This window comes from Pholis gunnellus (assembly GCF_910591455.1).
Source record: "Pholis gunnellus genome assembly, chromosome: 14".
NCBI lineage: Eukaryota > Metazoa > Chordata > Actinopteri > Perciformes > Pholidae > Pholis > Pholis gunnellus.
The window spans coordinates 20,916,748-20,933,248 of record NC_136541.1 but is presented as its reverse complement, the minus strand read 5'-3'; the positions used below and the strand labels follow the sequence as shown (position 1 = coordinate 20,933,248).

The window sequence follows — 16,501 nt, the reverse complement described above, 5'->3', positions numbered from 1 at the left end:
TCACTCGTCTCTCACTCTGAATCAACATGTGAACAGTGGCTGTCAAATGGCAGCTGAATAACTGTGACAACCATTGATCTGTTTATGTGCTTGTTTGCCACTTTACATGTGTGTGCGCGATCATGGTTCTTCATGTGTGTCACGTTTGTCGCTAGGGGCGAAATGCTGAAATTTTGCTCCAGCGAATGAGGGAATTTTCCGGGCTGTCATGTGACCATGTGATGTCAGAGAGAGAGAGAGAGAGAGAGAGAGAGAGAGAGAGAGAGAGAGAGAGAGAGAGAGAGAGAGAGAGAGAGAGAGAGAGAGAGAGAGAGAGAGAGAGAGAGAGAGAGAGAGAGAGATGCATGTTAGACCCACAGCTGATCCGTGCAGTGCTCAGAGAGAAGCCGAGACGACCAGACACACACACACACTCTCACTCTCACTCTTTTTGCCTTGCTTGGAAACACACATACACAAATGCACTCCACACACATTAGCACAGTTACACACAACTCCGAGGCATCACCTTGAAAAAAGAAAAAAAGAAAAGATGTATTGCTTCCTCTACTTTCCAAGCTCATAACACTCTGGATACTGAGGACATTTCTGCCTCCAGGACAAGAGTAAAGCGACACTTACTGGAGACAGAAACGAGCAGGAGACAGCAGGAAAACTGAAGACAGAGAAAGAAGAACAGAGATTATCAAAGAAAGTCAAAGAAAGAGTAAATAAGAGAGGAAAGAAGAGACAAGAAGGAAAAGAGGGACACAACAAGACCTGACAACAGAGTGGGAGAATGTCCTTCCTGTCTGGCTCGCCCTGGCAGCAGCCTGGCATTATTAGTGGTAGCAGCGGGTACGGACAACCTTCCAGTGGGCATCAACAGCAACACAAACCTCCCGCTGCCCTCACTGGTGCCAACATCCCTGCGGTCCTGGCCTCCTCTTCGCTGTCACCCTCAAGCCCGGCCTCTGACCAACGCAGTGACTGGCACCACCAAGGCCAGATGGCACCGGGGGGGCAGGTCGCCACCGCAACACAGGGGGGGTCTGAAATAATTTTGACAGTAGATGAGGCAAAATCAGAGCGAGGCAGGACCGAGGGGACGTTGTCTGGGACGGTGGCCGAAGCGCCAGGAACGCAGAGCTTCAAGATGCCAGCGCTGAAGATAGAGGATGAGGGGTCCAGAGGAGAGAGGCCAAGGGAGGACGGACATAAAGTAGGAGGCGCGGGCGGGTCATTTGGGAGTGCAGGACAAAGCCCCAGCAGCCCCCTGTCTTCCCACTCTTCACCTTCCTCTACATTACCTTCCCCTTCTATCTCACCCGGGAGATCCTTCCCGAATTCTGTGCTAGACCGTAAACCCACATTAAACTCTAACTCTGGACAAAATGATCTGCAACAAAACTATTCAGGCAGCAAAGGTGGATTTTACATCCAGGGATCTCAAGTGTCTGCCGAAGGGCAGGGCATGCTTCCTCCTTCAATGCAGGCCTCAGGGCAAGTGGAGAGAAACACATTGGACCCTTGCTTCACCGGAAGCACCAGATCAAGTCCTGGGAATAAAGAGGACGAGGAGAAATCTTCTACGTCTCAAAGCCTACTCGGAAGAATTAATCAAACGCTCAAGCCATCTTCAGGAAAGCAAAGTGTTGATATACGACCTGCTGGTACTACTCCTTCTGTTGCTGACCAAACAGGCCTACCACCACCATCAGCCAACATTGATGTTGCGGTGGGTGGTGTTTTGGAAAGTAGGGTGGAAAGAAAAAACTTAAGCCATACTGAAAAGGGGAGGACAGGGTCATGTACTTCACCTAGTAGAGGCGTAACAGGTGGGGTTGCAATTCATGGCCAGTCACAGGATCTAAGCTGTGTTGAGGACAGGAGGATGAGATCATGTACTGCCTTAAGCGTAGAGGCAAAAACTAGCCACAGCGGTGAACTGCCACAGCGGACCGCAGTGAGACGGGCAATGTCTGACTGTTCACACCTGTCTGTTCCCACGGTGGTGGCCGGTACGTACCCCATCGGTATAGGAGGATCGCCAGCGATGATACCCAACGCCATGTTGGGAACAGCATGCTCGCCCAGGGCACCCTACCCACATGTGGCTGTCCGGCGCTCGCTCACAGTCACGGGCGGCACAGAAGCCGCAGCTGCAATGGCGACCATGATGTCATCACCGTTAATGACGTCGGCTGTATTGCCATCATCCCCACCTCCAAGGAGGCATCATGGGAGCTGCGAGACCAATTTTTTACTTCCTGTGCCACTTCCTGCCGGAACGTCCATGAACAGCACCCAAGATAGCAAACTGAACACAATGGGTAAGAGTTTCTCCTTGTGTGCGTATGCATCTCTTGGGATAGTTGTGAGAAGATATAGAGTAGATTTACCAGTTAAAAGTTTCCCTAACCTGGTTCCAGGCCATGCAACCTTGCTTACCGTGATACAGAGCATTCATCATGAGCAGAGGGTTTGCAGCTGAAATGGCTGTCAGACGCTACATGTGTGCTACTGAAAAAAGGAAGGGTATTGTCTTTTACGCAAGCTTGCTTCACAATCAACAATCTCCACCAGCATCAAGCACCAGTCACACTTCTTGTGGTCTCTATCAATGGGATCTCTGTAGTCAAGGTAGCCCTTGTGTAATTTTGAGGTGCACATTAGCCACAGCCTGTAGGCTCTGTTGCTACGCCGTAACCCCTTTTACTTGCAACTGTAAATCAAGCTTTAAATTCAAGCCGCTCGCTTCCAGCTGTTCCAGCTTTTACGTCGCTCTGCCTTCATCTTCATAAGGGGCTGTGTAGCACGTGAATGTCATGATTATACAGCTACGCTCATGACTGCCCGCAGTTCTTTCTTTGTCCTTCCCGCTGCTGCACTTCGCCTCAGCACATCCATGGCATTACAGCAGTTTGGCTAAGTATAGGTTGTTGGCTGCACCTTCTTTTCAAATATAAGCTATATCTGAAAAGTGGTGTAGTTTAGAATATCAATACGAGGCTGCCACAGCGCTGGTTGCCACTGTAGAAAGCACATGCACTATGCGTGCAACACTCTGTGGTATGGTGCTGTTAGTGGCACTGACTATTCTTCACGTGCATCCTTTCAGTCCCAATAGAGGCCGTTAACACTGCTTCCCACCTCCATTATCCTCCTGTGGATATACATTCTGTTTCTCTGTGTTCATGTTTGGTGGACATGCATTGATATTGATTCTCTCCTCACTTTTACTATCTTTAAATTTCACTTAAGGACAAAAACAGAGCCTTGCTGCCAAATTAATTGCTAATTAAAGAAAAGAGCCAAAATGACCGCGGTTAGCAGACATTTTGATTACGATGAGCAAATGATCTCATCAGCATCAGCATAGGAATGATTCTGTCCCAAGCTTTGTGATCCATAAGGGGATGATCACTGATCACTATAAGCTGTTTACACTCTACATGGACTTTACTGCGGGAACAGCTGAATACAAGCTTTGATGTTTTTTTTTAAATAAGATAGTATACATACACATGTGCAAAATATTGGGGGCTTCCCTTTTCAATAGATCAATATACAAAAACACAAGAATTCAACCAATTATCAGTGTTAAGGCCTCTTTAACCACTGCTGCCATGCTGGCCATTGATCATTGGAGCTTTGCTGCATCCTGGAGGAGACAGTGATTTTTTTTTAAAAGTTCAGATCACACTTATCATGCATACTGTGTGCTTGGTTGATTCTGAGACAGTGAACAGAATTGGGAACATTTTTGGAAAAGAAGAAGAATATTTTTCCACTTTGTTGTAACTCATGACGCATATAGGCCACAAATACAGCCACAGGCACAAACAGAGCCTATAGACATGCATTAGTGGAGATGTCAGAGCGAGGTGGTTGTCACATAGTCGGCAAAAATGTCCACACTCTGTACTTTGTACGCAAGGGGATTTGAACCAGCCCCCCTTCGGTTCCCAAGTCTACAGCCTGAGCTTCTTTATTTCCATTATGTCAAAGGTTAAACCTATATTAATCGTCATCTCCTCCTCTGATAGGGGTTTTAATGAGCTCAATGGGGTTTTCCAGGTTTCATTTCATGAATTACCACGTCCTTGTGTCTCATTGAGTTCTTTGAATTGACCAATAGACCAATTCTAGGACAAACGTAGGGTATTTTCACAAATTGAGGTTGATAGTGATAGAACTGAGATCAAGAGGGGAAGTGTGTGAAGGCAGTTGGCAGAGGATTGTGGGAGAACCAGCTGCAGGGCTTAGAAATGGTTTTAACAGTTTGGATTGTTGACGTCTTTATAGCACAGTTAATGAGAGAGGAATTGTAATGAAATGTATGTTTCTCTGCCTGCGTAATGACACATCCATCCATCCAGCTACGCATTCTGTTTTTCAGACTGCAGCCGACAGAGAAAAGCTGGGGCATTGATTAGACATTGACTCTGACTGTACTATTCAGATATAGAGCAGCTATTTTTAGCAGCGTGCGTGAGCGCACGTGCACGTGGGTACGTGTGTGTGTAGGTGAACAGCTTCCACTGACGTGAATCTTACAGATTTTTACAGTCACGCGCCCCCACAGACACACTGACAGCAGGCAGCGTGTTCCGTTAGCACAAAAAGATAGAAATAGATCACAGCTGCACAACAATACACACAGAGAAGAACACAGCCGTGTGTGTGTGTGTGTGGGGGGGGGGGGGTCTTGAAGCTTGAGCTAACAGGGAACTCAAAACAGTAATAATACAACCTGTTCATTGGACAGAAGGGCTCAGGTAGTCCTGCAGTCCTCATTTAAAACACTGTAATGTTGGAGTCAGATTTGTCCTGTAACGTTGTCTCTATGGGCACGTTCTCACTCCCAACTCACCAAAGATTGGTCAGTGTCCCTGCGCTTCAAACTCTGACGCTCTAGGTTCCCCTGTAGCATCAGCTGTAGAGTAGAGTTGAGTTTGGAGGTGCAGGGGTTTCTGCTATTAACATGCATAGTGTCTTTTCAAAATAAACTGACACGTTCACAAGCTTGTTACCAGACGTCAATCTCCGGTTCTGAAAAGTGAAGCCAATGCTGAAGCGCATTCTCACCTCATAGTGTCCACCAGGGGGCGACTCCTCTGGTTGTATAGAAGTCTATGAGAAAATGACTCTACTTCTCTCTTGATTTATTACCTCAGTAAACATTGTAAACATGAGTTTATGGTCTCAGTCTCTAGTTTCAAGTCTTCTTCAATACAGCATGATGTTCATTTAGTAAATGATGGTCCATTTAGAGTCAAGTAGACTATGAAGCAGGATGTGCCTTAGGGGGCGCTACCTTGTGATATGGTCACAATCTAAGATGGCGGCAGCCAAAACGTCAAACTCAAGACTTCAAAACCGCAGTCCACAAACCAGTGGGTTATGTCACAAAGACTATGTCCACTTCTTATATACAGTCTAAGCTTCTTACATGCATACTGTTGCTTTTCAAAATAAACTTCCACTGTAGGTTTATATAGTTTTACGGTTTGCTTGCACGACAAAACTACTTGATTAGGCTCAGGAACAGATGGCGGTTTGGGTTAAAATACCTCGCACAGACGGCCAGACTCTGCTTTGGGTCAATAGGACCACGGTAGTGGGTCCCCTCCCTGGGCGATCTATTCCAACCTTTTATTTAAAAAGCTCTGCAACTGTCGCAGATTTGCATCTCTGCTGGCATGAATGGTTTTGATGCAAAGTATTTATTTATACTTCTGAATAGAATTGAAGAGGGCTTTAACAAAAGTGAAGCATAGTTTGTGTCTCTTGACCAGTGTGGCAATGTCATGGAGCATAACATCAGATTGTGCACTGTAGGTCCTGTGGTTCATTACTCTGTCTATCAGTCTATTGATTGTCCTGTCTCTCACTGCGGTAGCTTGATAGCTATCGTGCTAGCAAGCAGGGGCTATAGCGATCAATACTCTGACTGGTTTCATGTGTGTGTGAGACAGAAAGGGAGAAAGTGTGTGTGTGTGTGTGTGTGTGTGTGTGTGTGTGTGTGTGTGTGTGTGTGTGTGTGTGTGTGTGTGTGTGTGTGTGTGTGTGTGTGTGTGTGTGTGTGTGTTGAGCAGGCTGCCTGCAGTAACGTATCCTTGCTCCAGCTCCATGTCCGTGTATGTTAGTCATGCTCTGATTTACGTGGCCGTCAACTCTCTCGCTCTCTTTCTCTATTTCTCTCTCACTCTCTCTCTGTTACACACACACACACACTCGGACAGCTGGTCACCAGCATCTGTTTATTGTAGTGTAGTATTAGATGGACCCTGTGTTCACAGCCAGCGGTTTCATGTTGCATGACTCATACTGCTGGTGCTGCAGAGTGAGTTATACAGCAATGTAAACTACTGTAGTGTGAGCAGTGGAGCCAGAGGTTTGTTTCAGCGGTACATTAATGGGCTCTAGTAGAATAGTGACGCCCTACTGTATGTATAAGCATAGCATCTTTAAGCAATAGCTCACTACAGGCCTTGCTATATTATGATAATGTGATGACGCCCCCTAGCTGTGATGGAATCAAAACATATCACTGCCTGAAGTGAGTCATTGCTTTTATATAATGACCATCAATTAGGCCAATATGAAATTTAGTGACACATTCATTATTAAATGATCAAATATACAATAAAATAATAGACCCTCCTGGGCTGCCTGCACAAACCGAGGTGGTTGCAGTGGACAGGCTGTTGCTATGGAGAGTAGACTAGCAGCTAGCATATTTCATTAGTTAATCACGGGCTAGCGTTAAGTTGATTTCATTATGTGGCCCTTTATGTTTTGTTATTTGTGTGTTGCCATTTATTGGGCAGCCACCGATACAGTGTCCAGCGTCAGCAGGATGACTGCTATGAAGGCAAACTGCTTGTATTCCGTTTGTCTGTATTTGTCATGAAGTGGAGGTGTGTTGCCGGGTGTAGAGAATATGTTCAGGTTACGTCCATAATCAGCAGTTTGTGAATGCTGGTGCTGCAGATGCAGAGTGTGTTTCTGCTGCGTTCGTGCTTGCTTGCACATTGTGGGCCACACTGTAGAAGCTGTGTGTGTGTGTGTTTTATATTATACTGAATATTATTGTATGATATATATATATATTATTACATTATACTGTGACTAAAATAAGATTTCCTGACGTGTTTGTCAAAGTGTTATTTACTGCTTTTTTTCGTGTTGGAATAAATGTTAAATATTTAACTGCAAAGTAGTAATGCGTGTTTGATACCTTCATTTGTTTACATTAAATCATTCTGGAATGTTTGCTGAAATTGATTGGATGTGGCACAGCCCGACCGAGAACATGTTCCACCAGCCGCCACTGCCTGAAAGTTAAAGCAGGAAGTCGTTCTTTAAACTATGATGGATGTTCACAGGACAGTTTGGGTAATCATTTTATTCTCCATCATGTCTAAATAAATGAGTCTAACCTGGAGGGGTCACATCCTGTCTCCTCCTCGCACCGCTTGTGTTTCTTACCCCATCAGACTTCTTTTTCACTGTATTACGTAAATCTCTGAAATTGGAGAGTGACGCATTATTTGAATGTGACAGTAACGATCACGAAGTCCATCTACGAGACCGTAGCTGTGGTTACACGGACAATATTTCTTCTACCCGATTGAAATCGTTCTGATTAGAAAATTCCAACTTTACTAATTATAATGAGGTGCCCATAAGATGCCCTAAAACATTTAATCCAAATCAATTCTTTTGTCTTGTACAAAGTGGTTCTGCCCACTGTAAAGCTTTTTATCTGCTGGATATATAACAGAAGAAGAAGAAGAACTTTACGAGAAAATTCAATTGAATTCAATTCAAATAATCTATTCATTTTATCCACAGAGAAACGATTGGACTGAGTATTTACATGGTAATCAGAAAATACAATTTTCCTATTGAACAGATTATCAACCAATCCAATTGAACACCAATCCAACCTGATTAAAGAACAGTCGCTTCCCATTGAGGTGGTTACTTTTTTATTCTGATTATTAGTGGAATATTAGGGTCATGTGAACGGGCCTAACGAGATGTGGTTGAAAGCTCCCAAAAAAACCTCATTGGTGGACTTTAACTTGAGATTGTTTTATTTGAATATATCTCATCTGATATCTCTGCTCCTGCTGCATTGATTTGGATCTTTGTTTGAACTGTCAATCATGAGTCCGACGATGAAACAGCAATGCTTCATCAGTGGTTCTCTTTAAAGCCTGGATTTCATTGTCTAGTAGAATTGCCACCCAGAAGAGATTAAAGACAGAATGCCTCGGTATTCTTTGGAATAAGGCACACGTAAGAACTACAGTTGTAATGAGCATTAAACACCATAGAGTCTTTTTAGTTCTGTTTTAGTCCTGAAAATGAAATGGATAATATTGTAGCATATTTTCTCTGTCAGGCGCCAGGACCAAAACAGTGGAGGACATTAAAATTCATGAGGACAAGTAGGTGTCACTGGGAGGCTTTGTGAAGCAGCTGCAGCAAGTGACGAGTCGGCATCAGCGTGATTCATTCCAGCCTGATAAAGCACGACAAAACAATAGCGTCTGACCAACAGTGAGAACAGGATACAGAACCAAACTCCACACTGAGACTGACTCACAACACACTTTAGCCTTTTCTGCTTTTTCCGTTGCCTGCATGGCCACACCTGATGATCTGATTTGAACTCTGGTTTGGTCGCAACCACAGTTTAAAACCAACGTAACGACGGCAGCCGTCATCCTAGAGAGACATGCTCCATGTCGCCGCCTTGATTGCTGGAGAAAAAAACACGCTGGCAGCAAAATTGGCATCGTTAGAGTGGAGATAGAGCAGTTGTCACGCAGCAAACGTCAGCTCAGAGGGGAAATGAGTGGACATTAGGGCACAGCGTAGGCCTGTCCAGTGTCACTGTTATGTAAGAGGTGTCTTGGTGGCAACAAAGAGCCCCTTGTCTCTTTCTGTCCCATCCCTCTGTGCCGCTGGCCGTCTGTCCTGAACCCAATCAACCTCCCGAACTCCATCTGTTACCGTGTTTATCCTTGTCGTCTTTCTTTCTTTTTTTTCCTTCTCGCTCCGTGCTCATCACATCATGAATCAGCTGTTAGCAGCATCGAAGCTGCTGACCTTGTGCTTCCTAGGAGGAGGATAGATGACCCCGTGTGGTGTTTTCATAATCCTGGCACGCAGATGAAAACTGAAACCAAGCACACAAACTTCAAATTCAAATTTTAAAAAATGAATAAATGACACACTTTTTAAGAGAAAATAGAATTCTCATCTGCACACTCAGGTTAAATAGAACTTGAACTAAATCTAAGAAAACATAACTTTAATGGAAACCTACTATACACATCATAGGAGTACAGAAAACATCATCTTGGACCCATAACAACTAAAAGTCGGGATGTCATGTTTGATCTATCTTCTTTCCACCAACATTATGGGGACTAAATCACAGGAGTACCCCTTTAAGAAGTACAAGAGTAAACATACTTAAACCATCAAGAGTACGCTATATTTAGAAGTATCTAACCTAAAAACCAGCCCAACTCTTTTCCAATAAAGGTAGCTAGCAGCACTAGCTCCAAAAGTTGCTAATCCTAGCGAAAAAGTTACCAAGTCGACAACACAGACAGCCCGTGCCTTCAGGCCTTCCTCCAAAGCCACGCCCCCAAAATGATCTCATTTCTGTGATCAACATACATGGCTACTGTTGGTACTCACAGCTGTTAACATAGCAGCTTGTGGAAAACTCGATCGACGAGCAAGCATTCAGGCAGGATGAAATGATTGGTTTATTGGTTATTACAGTCCACATATACCAGATTTGTTTTTTTTTTGGTCAGAGCCTTTTTTTTTTATTGATTGCAGTCGGGATGAGACTTTCAACAAATATTGCAAAAAAGGTTTCTAAAATAAATGACCCACCTAGCTTTAAATGTCAGAAGGCATGTCATTGACTAAACCCCAGCCTTCCTCAGGATAAAACAATTCACTCAAAGGCCAAGCCCTCTAAAGGACAAAACACACAGCTGCGCCCTTTATTTTCTATCCCCATTCTACTGCCCCGCGACATTTCTCACCACTGTCCTATTCCAAACCTCACCACCCCTGGAAAAAAAGAATGTTTTTTTTTTTCTCCACTCGCTCCCTACTTGCTACATCCTGTCTCCCGTATAGCAGCTCGACTTCCCACCTCCTCACTCCCCTCTTTCTGTCGCTGTCTCTCGCGGGCATCATGAGTGGATGGGGAGAGACTAGATGTTGAAGTACACAATAGTTCTGGAGGCTGGCTCCACAGGTGATAAATCAAGTATAAGTAGTGGGTGTCCACATATGATTTCAAACTAAAGCAGAGATGGAAGAAGAAACGTGACTCCGATTTTTTACTGTCGTAAAAGTAGTATGCCTAACAACACAAAGAATACTTGAAAGAACACCCTTATCAGGAGTTGGTAGGCAGGGTTAGGAAAGGTGCGCCACAGCGAGAAAAGTGACGACGGAAAAAGTCACATGAAGAACAGAAGAGACAGACTCAGCTGTGCAAGTCTCCTCCATTTGTATCACTTTTTGATTATTGTGAAAAATGTCAAATTAACCCCAACCACAGGGCACGGTGTCCTCTGACGCAACCAGGGGGGGATGGTGGGGATGTCCGGCACTACTGATTGGCTTGACAAAATAATAACGTCTTCCAAACAGAAAACGTGGACATATTCACCTGTGATAATTGGCCCAAAGATATCTTTGTTTTGCAGACAGCTCACCAAGTGTAGGAGAGAGAAAGGAGAAAGAGGAGCTGTGAAATTTAGAAAAATGGTGAGAAATCAATGAGGCCAGGATATAAACTTACATAACAGTCTGTTCACCTCCTCTGTCAGGGTTGGATGTGACCTCTCTCACTTGCATAATGCACAGCGATGGAATAACTGGGCTTGTCCTGTCTATCAACCAGACCCACAATGATCTGCTGGTGCGACCTTCATAAAATCACCCACGTGGACATTCAAAGCTCTAAATAGCCAAAGTGCAGTTACAGTTAGCATTGTTTATTTCATGTGATTGTGTCCTACACATTAGAGAAATCTCCTCAGAAGACGCTGTCTCATTAGTCAGGTGCCTGACTGTGTAGTTTGTGCAGTAACCAAACGTTCTGTTGGTTGTCACTTTACATGCTTAGTGCTGATCACTTATAAACATTATCATTTAATAGCATGCTATTATATATAAGGAATTCAAACCGTCAACAGACCGGATATGTTCCAATCCTTGAAGGGGCTTTTGTTTACCTCTTGTGGACACGCAAATGATTAATTTATCTCTCAGAAGGAAAGGCAGAAGTAGTGTCATAATGCCAAAAGTGACCAGGCCCTCCAGTTCTGCTGACGCGGAAGTATCTTAAAACTTGCATTCTCTTTACTGGCCAGCAGGGGGAGACTCATAGAGCGTATGAACTAGAATTGTGTTCATATATTTGCGGTCAAAATTGTTGGTGTATGTTGACAACTTTAAAGACATTTATTAGAATTATGTTGAATCATTTTTTTCTACAAATCTTTGGTAAAATGAGCTTTGATGCTGACGTTTCTCTCACAGTGAAATCGGACAACAAGGACAAGCAGGAGAAGACGGACATCATGTCCAGCAAGGCGGACAAGTTCGACAACTTTGACAAGAAAGAGAAGGACGAGCAGCAGAAGAAGGACACCAGCCCGGACAAGAACCAGAAGTCTGAGAAGATCCTCAAAGACGAGGTGGAGAAGATGAACGCGGAGAAAAGCAACAAGGCCAACGAGAAGGCCGAGAAGGTGGACAAGCCGGAGAAGACCAACAAAGATGACAAGAAGGAGGAGGAGAAGAAGCTGGCGGAGAAGGAGGAAAAGGGGGGGAAAGGGACGGCCAAGTCTCCGTCAGGCAATGGCGGCAAGACCCTGCCGAGCCCCGACGGCAAGAGCAAGGTGGGTCACACTCACACGCAGATTACTGCTGTCCACACACGGGGGGGGTGGGGGGTGGGGGGTATCTCTGCGCGATACAGAGAGCAGGGGAAATGTAAACGCGCGACCATGTAGTGACAGACGTGACATGCTGGCATGTAAATAAATTAAGCACAAGTACTCGACCTTCAAGCTCCTGTCTCTCTACTCTTCTACTTCTACAGGGTGCGCGCATGACAGCTCTCATCTCGTTCGCTGACTGTTAATTGAGGAAGCGCTTGATTTGATATGTAGCAGAGCACGTATTTTAAACGTCAATATCGCAGACGATCATGCTCATTTAATCGTGGCAGCCAAAATCGTGATCGCGATTAAAATTCGATTAATTGTGCAGCCCTACCCAGAGGTCATAGCGTTCACCTCCGCCACAGCCGGTGTGTCCAACGACAGCCTGGTCAAGTATCCTTGAGCAAGACACACAGATCCCCCCTGCCTGTTCACACACATGGAGGCGTCAGTGCACTGCTTCTGCTGCCTTTAATGGTCTCCTATGTGCGTGTGTGTGTGTGTGTCTTAAATTCACTCCTGAATTTTAAAGTAGAACCACCACAATCAGAGGATTTGTTAAATAATTGTCCTTTCTTGTCAAGTTCTATTTTGCAAACACCAGAAGCAAACCATCTTGAAGAAATGGAAAGCCAGAGAGTTCAAAGTGGAGGAAGCTATCATTGCCTATTAGCTGTGTTGCACCATCCACTTTCTTTAGTCAGGGCTGCAACAAACCTTTATTTTCATTATGGAATTATTGAAATGGAAATGCCAGAGAACAGTTTAAGATGTTCATCATAGTTTTCTAAAGCTCGAGACGATGTCATCAAACGGCCCGTTTAGTTCGACCAACTAAGAATAACAGCGAATCCCAATAAATGACCAGCTGAATTGATGAATTGATGAAATAATGGATTCATCGATTATCAAAGTGGTTTCATGTTATTCTCTCTTGATTGACACATCGATGGATTCATTGACTGAATCAGAGTATAAACTGCACCACCAAAGAGGCAAGCTTGTTTGCTTGTCCCGTGAGCAACCAAGCTAACAAGCTTGCTAGCTGACAGGTGGCTATCTGGGAGAGCTGTTTTCCCCTCTTCAATAACTCTGAATTGAATACAATGATGTGTAACCCTCAGAACAAATGTTTGGATTGAGTTATCAGTTCAGTACAGAGAAAATATACATAAGCTTTGAGAGCTGTTGTGACTGACTAGAGCTAGCATGTTCCCAGGCGGCGAGCATGTAAGCAGTTAGCTCGCCCGCTACAGTATTTCACTAGCTAGTCACAGCTAGATGTCACCTCGTCACCAAGCTCTCAGCACCGTTTGGTGAAGTTGCTCTGCCACTTTCTGTGCCATGAGTATGTGTTTGGAGGTGCTAAATATTGTTTATCATTTTATCTGAGACCTGATTTCCATATCATATGCTAATTTTGGATGGCCGCTCATTTCATCAGATTTGAGGCTTATAATTTTATAATTTACTACTCATGAGCTCTGAAAAGTGGCTATACATTGCTAACTTTATGTCAGATTTTATTTTATGATTGTCATATGGTTGCTAGCTTTGCTGCCATATCACGCTGTCATGGCAACCAGTGATTTCATCTCTGCTTTTTTCTTTCTCAATCTCGATCTGTCCTCCTTTTTCTTTCTTTCCCTCCCTCTGTTCTTTTTACCGTGTTTTGGCTTCTTTTAATTCCATTATCACCAGCCTGATGTGGGTTCAACTAAACCAAACTCTACCAAATCCCGCCCATCCACCCTCTCCACCAATGGCGAGGCCAACTTGGCCAAACGCCCCTCCCCCACCACAGCCAATAAAAAAAGCCCTGTACCCAAGGCGACCACATCCACCGCCGCCAAGCGGCCACCGACAGCAACTGGCTCCGCCAAGGCGGCCAAGGTGAGTAAAGAACACACGGGTCGATATGTTTCATGTTCCCTTTTAGTGAAAGTGTGGGTTTCTCAGTCTGTGTTCTCGTCTGTCTTTGTGTTCTCGTGAAACATCACCACAATCCAAAGTCTCACTTAGCTCAGTCCAAATGCCCTGAAGTGTTAATCGAGGATACTTTGGGCGATGACTTTTGTGGACTAGTTGTATCCCAGCATGCATCTCTGGTTTCAAATCAACCAGAAGCAATGCCGGAGGTTACGAGCTAAGCTTATAAGTGTGTTTACTGTGATCCTCATTACCCCCATGTTACACAATTATTGTATATATGTGATCTTTTTGATGGGCTAGAAATCTCATGTAATGCAGCCATCATATTAGTTTAGCGCAGTGCATAAATCAGCTGCTGGACCTGTTCCTCTGAAACTAAAGAAATCATGACTCAATTGTCAGAATACACAAGGCACAAGACTATTAATGATCTGTCAGAAATTCTGACCATCAGAACTCAGCATCTGTACAGATGTTATTTTCAGAATCCTCACATCCTGTGTGCTAAAAGTTGTGTAGCACTTGATAACTCAATAATAAAATCAGGCATATTGGAGGCTAGACCTGCAGTCTATGAGAACCATCGGGAATGTAAGCTGGATGGATTCAGCCTCTCTGTCTGCTAAAAGTGAACCACACAACATTTATTCTGTAAACAAAACAAGACTTCACAGTGCTAAATCCGACTAAACAAATCCAAATCTCTCCAATTAAACAAAAAATGGCCGGTTTCTATAACATGTAATGTTTTTACCGTAATGTGTGTGGTATTTGTTATAAATGTATGTTGGTACATAGAGGGTTATAAGAAGGTGTACATGGAGAGATTTAGGACCCAGGGGAATGTAGGTGAAGGAAACAGGAAGAGACGCCACACAAACAGCAGTTCACGCAGAATTTAACAGCACCATAAATGACATTGAATCATGATAAATGTTGTGATAGGAAGTTAGTTAAAGTTGCCTTAATATCAGCATAGGAAGAAACAATCAGCGATCATCCCTTCTATCCAATCACCAATCAGCACATGCCTAGACTATCTCTCCTTGTTCTCTCCTCCTGTTTGTCAGATGTCATGTCTTCACCTTCTTTTTCCTCTTCGCCTTCGTGTTCTCTGCTTCTGCCGTGGTTGCAAGATTGACCTCTCATAACAGCGGAACACAGGATAACATGGCCTTCGTGCACACAGTACTCACGCAGACACACAGACGGACTCTCGCTCACTAACTGTTGTGTCGTCCGTTGTGATTTCCAGACTCCTGAAAATGAGAAACGCCCACCTGTGCCAAAGGTTGCGTCCACTCCCCGCAAGAACGACTCCTCTGCGACACCTGCAAGTAAAACTGCTGGTACGTGCAGAGCTTCATCATCTCTATTACAGCCACAGTGTCTGACTGTGTGATATGAATGCTGTTGTCACAGACAGTATCTGCCCTCTGCTTTGGCTAGTTCATCGGGTTGAAAGTGCAAAGTGACCTCTCCAACGGGTCCTGAACTCTCTACTGTAGCTGTAAAAATGACTCCCGGTGTGAACTGGCACCACTCCAGGCAAAGGGGATAACTGAAAAGCTACCGTATGTTACGTTTTATGGGATTCTAGTGCTGGCTTTTGAAGACACCAGACTGGTATTTTTATTCGCATATCACAAGCAGTTTCTCACCTCTCCGAGAGAGGAAGCTGTGACTCAGTCAGAGCTATGCTAGTCAAACAGGCCCCCTGCCTTTTATGCACTTCAGCTCAGCACCTTCAGGGAATGTGATTTATTCACCCGCTTTCATTTGTGCTGCATGAGTGAACTCCGTTACCTGCGTGGCCGTTGCCCCGGTGGCAGCAGTTCAGTCAGGTTCCATAATGCCTCTGCCACGTGACGGCCACGTTACCTACAGCACAACCTCATCAACATGATGGACAAGCTGTCGCTCCTTTATCGCTCAGACTGCAATCAACACAATCTTCAAGTCAGTACAGTTGATCAGTTGACAACTAACATGTGAGCCAAAGGATTTAGTTGGGCAGGAAACCTTGACAAGGCAAGACTTTGGATTGTCAGCCATCGAAAGCCAATCACCTACAGCGTGTATTTAAAAAATCAATTAATGAAACAACTGAGGCAAATTCACTAAGAATGGATTGCAGCCGCTGATAGCAACATGAATTGCACATCACTTGCATCACTGCCCCGTCCAACGTCCGATTCACATGTAATGATATTACAGCTATGAATAATTCACCCATGAAGGGAAGAAATAATTAGTTTATTAATAATTGCACTGTACTGTGTTGCTGTCAGGGTGATCTCTGTGAATTGGACTGTTTTTGCGATGAGGCTCATTTGCAAAGAAAGGGGCCAGTTTTGCACAAATGTCTGCATATTACCAAATTTAGATATGTGAAAAAAGCACAGGAGCACCGAGACGCTTGGCAACGGAGTTTGGGCTGCATATCACCCTTTGAGAGCTACACGGTTTCTTTTGGTCATTTGGTCAAGCTGACAATCCCACAGTTTATACATTTGTTACTAACGTATAGCATTCATTTGGAGTCGTGTGTTCGACCACCACAGTATAGTAGACTCTGTTTT

The 16,501-nt window shown here is 44.3% G+C and overlaps 1 protein-coding gene across 1 annotated transcript in view; it reads left to right on the top strand.

The window, feature by feature from the left end:
* LOC306706121 (uncharacterized protein) overlaps window positions 1–16,501 on the top strand; it is a gene marked incomplete at both ends in the record, with an annotated part of 89,793 nt that overhangs the window by 59,569 nt on the left and 13,723 nt on the right. The window contains 3 exons of the mRNA XM_079173031.1: window positions 11,581–11,942; window positions 13,689–13,880; window positions 15,175–15,268. Of these exons, the coding sequence (XP_079029157.1) occupies window positions 11,581–11,942; window positions 13,689–13,880; window positions 15,175–15,268 (648 nt within the window). The remainder of the gene's footprint in view (window positions 1–11,580; window positions 11,943–13,688; window positions 13,881–15,174; window positions 15,269–16,501) is intronic.